This window comes from Corvus brachyrhynchos, unplaced genomic scaffold (assembly GCF_000691975.1).
Source record: "Corvus brachyrhynchos isolate BGI_N302 unplaced genomic scaffold, ASM69197v1 scaffold193, whole genome shotgun sequence".
NCBI classification, from domain to species: Eukaryota; Metazoa; Chordata; class Aves; order Passeriformes; family Corvidae; genus Corvus; species Corvus brachyrhynchos.
In genome coordinates this window covers 183,071-187,816 of record NW_008237087.1, presented here as the reverse complement: position 1 = coordinate 187,816, position 4,746 = coordinate 183,071, and the positions used below count along the sequence as shown (strand labels likewise).

The window sequence follows — 4,746 nt, the reverse complement described above, 5'->3', positions numbered from 1 at the left end:
TTAGCTCTGTGTCCACCTGTCTGTCTGTCCGTCCGTCCGCTCAGGACCGGCCGTGACCCCCCCAGCTCACCCGAGGGGGAGGCAGCGCAGGTGCCCCCGTTCTGGCAGTAGTCCCAGCACTGGTCAATCTGGCACTTGTCCCCGTTGTAGCGTGGCTGGCAGCGGCACTTGGCCTGTTTGCGGGCGTTGAGGAAGCAGCTGCCGCCGTTCAGGCACACCAGGTCGCACGTATCAGTGGTGGGCACTGGGAGGGAGGCATGGAGGGGCTGGGGGTGAGCAGGACCACGCTGGCAGGACCCAATCCCCCTCTTCATCCTCATCCTCTCCTCCTGCCGTGTCACCTACCGACGGGGGAGACGGTGGGCGAGGGAATGACCACGCAGGTGCCGTTGTCCAGGCGTTTGCCGTTGGGGCAGGTGCACACGGGGCCACTGGGGCTGAGCAGGCAGAGCCACTCGCACTTCTTGCGGTCACAAGGGTTGGTCACTGCGGGAGGGGAGGGCACAGGCGGTGAGGACGGCAGGGAGAGGATGGCGGGGTGGCGACAGCATGGTGACCCACAGCCCTTCTTGCTCTACAGCACCTCTAGGACACTCCCCTCCACAGCCCTGTGCTGTCCCTCCCATGCCCTGGGGTCACCAGCTGACCGCTCACCACTGCAGCTGGACTCCCCCAACCCACCCCACCAACCCCCTGCTCTGCCCACCCCCACACCCCCACTTTGGGCAGGGAGCTGGGGGTCTGCATCCCATCTTCCCAAGCTCTGCCAACACTCCCCTCACCCTGTGGCACCTCACATCAGATACCAAGCCCTGGCACCTCCCTCCCACCCCAGGGGGAGCAGGGTGGGGGTCCCGAGCCCACACACACCCTCAGGCTGCTTGTACTGGTGGTAGAGCACGACGTCGGTGGCGTGGTTGAGGCCGGACGTCAGGTTGGTGACAGCCTTGTGGCCGAACTTGTGAATCTTGAAGATGCGGTTGTTGATGTAGGTGACGCCGTAGATGTAGTCCTCGAAGATGTCGATGCTGAACGGGTGGCTCAGCCCTGGGGAAGCCAGGAGAGGACATGTGGAGGCAGGGATTTGGGGTGGGTCTGAGGCCGCGGACCCCCATGGGGCACCCCTTACCCTTCTTGTTGTCGATGGCCACGACGGGGTCGGTGCCGTTGAGCCGGATGCTGCCGATGACAGAGAGCTTGGCGTCGGCCCAGTACAGCCTCTCGTTGTGGTAGTCCACGGCCAGGCCTGAGGAGACACAGCCCCCAGTGAGCCCGCAGCCCACCCTGAGCCCCTCCTGACCAACTGACCCACAGAGCAGCCCCATCACCCTTCTGCCAGAACAACCCCAGAACAACCCTCCCCAACACAAATGGTTGTACATGTCCCCATCATGGCTTTTGCCCCCCTCCTGTCACCTGTCTCTCTCTCACCTGTTGGCCACTGGATGTTGTCCTGCACCAGGGTCTCCCGCAGCGTCCCATCCATGGCGGCCGTCTCGATCTTGGGATGATTGCCCCAGTCTGACCAGTACATCGTTCTGTAGGGACACACGCAGCTCATTCCCAGGGGAATGGGACAGCCCAGTGACGAGCCAGAGAAACCCTCCTATGTTGTCCCCACAGCGTCCTGGAGTCACCAGGTAACTCTGGGGCAACTCGAGCACACACAGAGAGTGACACTGGGACATGGGGAGCTGCCACCACGGGTGGGCTCATGGTGAGGGGAGCAGGGTGACGGCTGGGCAGAGGGATGGGACAAAGGCTCAGGTCTCTCACCCCCGCAGCGGGTCAACCACGATGGCATGGGGCTCATCGATCATCCCCGAAATCAGCGTCTTGCGGTTCTCGCCCTTCATCTGCGCCACCTCGATGACGTCCCGCCCTGAGTCCGTCCAGTAGATGTTCCCGGCCACCCAATCGATGGCGATTCCCCGCGGCATCTTCAGCCCTGAGATCTGTGCAGGGAGAGCGGGGACAGGTGAGGGAGGACACGGAGGACACCATCAGCCTGTCCCTGCCGTGCCCTGGCAGAGCTCGCTCACGTTCAGGTGGGTGACGCCGCCGTCGATCTGGCGCCGGTTGCGGTTGGAGGCGGTGGAGGCGGAGGAGGAGGCGGGCAGCTCCCGGTACGAGATCCTGCCCGTGTGCCAGTTGGTCCAGTAGATCTTGTTGCCCTTGACGTAGATGTCCATGGCGTCGATGCGCACGTTCTCATCGCCCTGGAAGGCCGGCTCGTAGGCCGAGTTGGGGTTGAAGGGGTACATGCTCCGGATCTTGTTGTCGTCCGCAATGTAGAGGATCTGGTGCTCGGAGCCTGCAGAGGAGGAGGATGAGGAGAGTTTGGCCTGGCCTGGACTGGGAACAGGGACTCAGCCAGGAACGGGGGCTCAGCCAGGAGTGGAGGCTCAAACAGGAACAGGGGCTCAACCAGGAACAGGGGCTCAACCAGGAACAGGGGCTCAGCCCAGCTCTCTGGTGGGATAGGGACAGGGTCACTGCAAGCTCATCATCGCCTTGGGGCTCTCTCTGTCTGGGATGGACAGACTGACAGCACCGGCAGGAGGATGGAGGGAAGAGCACAGGGGTCCCATTGGAGCTCCGGGGCACGCAGGGGGGTCCTGGGCACACACAGAACCCATGTGGGTGCCTGTTTTCTCCTGACCTTCCGCCTTGCACATGTTGTCTGTCTTCATGAAGTTCTTGGCGCAGCTGCAGACGTGGGAGCCCTTGGTGTTGTTGCAGAGCTGGGAGCAGGTCCCAAAGCGCAGGCACTCGTTGATGTCTGGGCAGCGGGAGATGGGATCAGGGGGAGACCCCAAGGGTGCCCCCACAGACCCCGACTCTGCCCCAAGGACACAATTCCTGCCGCCCGAACTCCATGCCAGCTGTGAAATCACATCTCACCGATGCCAAACCCCACAGCCCGATCCTGAGCCCTCTCCAGCAGCAGCGGGAAGTACCTTGGCAAAAATTCTTGTCCGGCACCTTTTGGAAGCCTCTGCGGCAGGTGCAGTACGAGGTGGACTGGGACTGGACGCAGTGGGCCTCGTCCCCACACATGGTGGTGTTGGTCATGCAGTCGTATGACTTGTGCTCTGCAGGGGGATGCGCCGTCACACGCGCGTCACAGCGAGTCCCCCAGCCCACACCGGGCCCCCGGCTCCCCACCCACCGTGGGAGCAGGATTCCTCATCGGAGCCGTCGCCACAGTCATCGAAGAAGTTGCAGCGGAGGTTGGCGCTGATGCACTTCTTGTTCCCACACAGGAACTCGTTCTTGTCCTGGCTGCAGCTCTTGGGCTTGGCAGTGGGTGACTCTGCGGGTGGGGGGCAGCAGTTGTGACCCCCCAAGTCCCGGGCACCCATCCTCACAGGACCCTCTGGGAGCAGGCAGGGACTCGGGACCCTGCATCTGCACCCTGATTTTGGGAGGGAAGACCGGACAAAGCCAATCCCAACACCTGGCCTGAACCCTGGGCTCTGGGATGACCATCCCGAGGGCTGTAGTGACCACGCAGGCACCCTGGCCAGGCGGGCACAGGGCTGTGCCCGCGGGCAGCTCCACTCACCGCAGTCCTTCTCATCCGTGTTATCTCCACAGTTGTCAATGCCGTCGCACTGTCGACCGATCCACAGACATACCCGGTCGTTCTTGCAGCGGAACGGTCTGTTGGGGGGACACTGGAATTTCACTGCACCAGCAAACAGAAACAAACGGTGACGGTGAAAGGAGACGCCGTAGCCAGGCTGTCACACTTGTCATGAGCTGCTGCTCGGCCTCTGCCCGCTCTCCGGGGAGGGCTGTCCCACGCGGGCGAGCGGGCTCCGGAGGCTGAAGCAAAGAGACTGAAGCAAAGACAATCGCCCAGCTGCTGTGAGCCCTCTCCTCGCCCAGCCCCGGCCCCACCCAAGCCCCCTCCCCACCGCCAGCCCTTCATCCCGCTCAGCTCCTCTGCGACTCCTTTCCCTCAACTGGAGCCACCTCCAGCCCCTCAGCCCCACCGGCCACCCCCAAGAGGAGCTACCAGAGGTCTCCCCAGACCGTCCGGTCCCCGCAGCGGTGCCCGAGCCCCGGGACTGCCACCCTGTGAATGGGAGGGCCCCGGGCAGAGGCACCGCAAGGTCACTCACAGCACTCCTCGGGATTCTCGTCCGAGTTGTCCCCACAATCGTCCTCCCCGTCGCACTTCCAGGCCAGGGGCTTGCACAGGGTGTTGTTGCACTGGAACTCGTCCAGGGGACACGTGCGAACTGCAACAGCACAGGAGGGGACACGTCAGCTCGTGCTGCCCTGCTGCCAAAACCCCAGCCTGGGACCACAATCCCAATTTCCACCACAGACAGGGGGTGTCCAGGGCTGGGTGGGTTTCCAGGGCTCAGATGCATGTCCATGCATGCTCAAGGGTGGGGCAGAGAGGGGTGGGCACACACAGGGGAGCGCTCCCACCCGCAGCAGGGACACGAGGGCAGGGAGGGGGTGACACGACCCGCCCTGACGGGACACGCAGCTCTGCCATTACCCCCGGTGCCGCAGTTCTCCTCGTCGGTGCCATCCATGCAGTCGGCGTCGGCGTCGCAGCGCCAGCGCATGGGGATGCAGTGCCCGTTCTTGCACTGGAACTGGTCAAACTCACAGCGGGGGGTGCAGTCTTTCTGCAGGGGACGGGCGAGGGACACGGTCAGCAGGGACAGCGTGGCCCTAGCAGCCCGCTGTCCTGTTGCCACACCCAGGCTCTGAGCCCCAGGG

The 4,746-nt window shown here is 63.8% G+C and overlaps 1 protein-coding gene across 1 annotated transcript in view; it reads right to left on the bottom strand.

The window, feature by feature from the left end:
• LRP1 (LDL receptor related protein 1) overlaps positions 1 to 4,746 on the bottom strand; it is a 73,721-nt gene that overhangs the window by 2,174 nt on the left and 66,801 nt on the right. Inside the window, 13 exon segments of the mRNA XM_017728668.1 lie at positions 7 to 244; positions 346 to 486; positions 871 to 1,047; positions 1,130 to 1,246; positions 1,432 to 1,538; positions 1,777 to 1,955; positions 2,043 to 2,314; positions 2,663 to 2,782; positions 2,961 to 3,095; positions 3,173 to 3,316; positions 3,569 to 3,691; positions 4,131 to 4,250; positions 4,520 to 4,714. Coding sequence (XP_017584157.1) covers positions 7 to 244; positions 346 to 486; positions 871 to 1,047; positions 1,130 to 1,246; positions 1,432 to 1,538; positions 1,777 to 1,955; positions 2,043 to 2,314; positions 2,663 to 2,782; positions 2,961 to 3,095; positions 3,173 to 3,316; positions 3,569 to 3,691; positions 4,131 to 4,250; positions 4,520 to 4,714 — 2,068 coding nt within the window.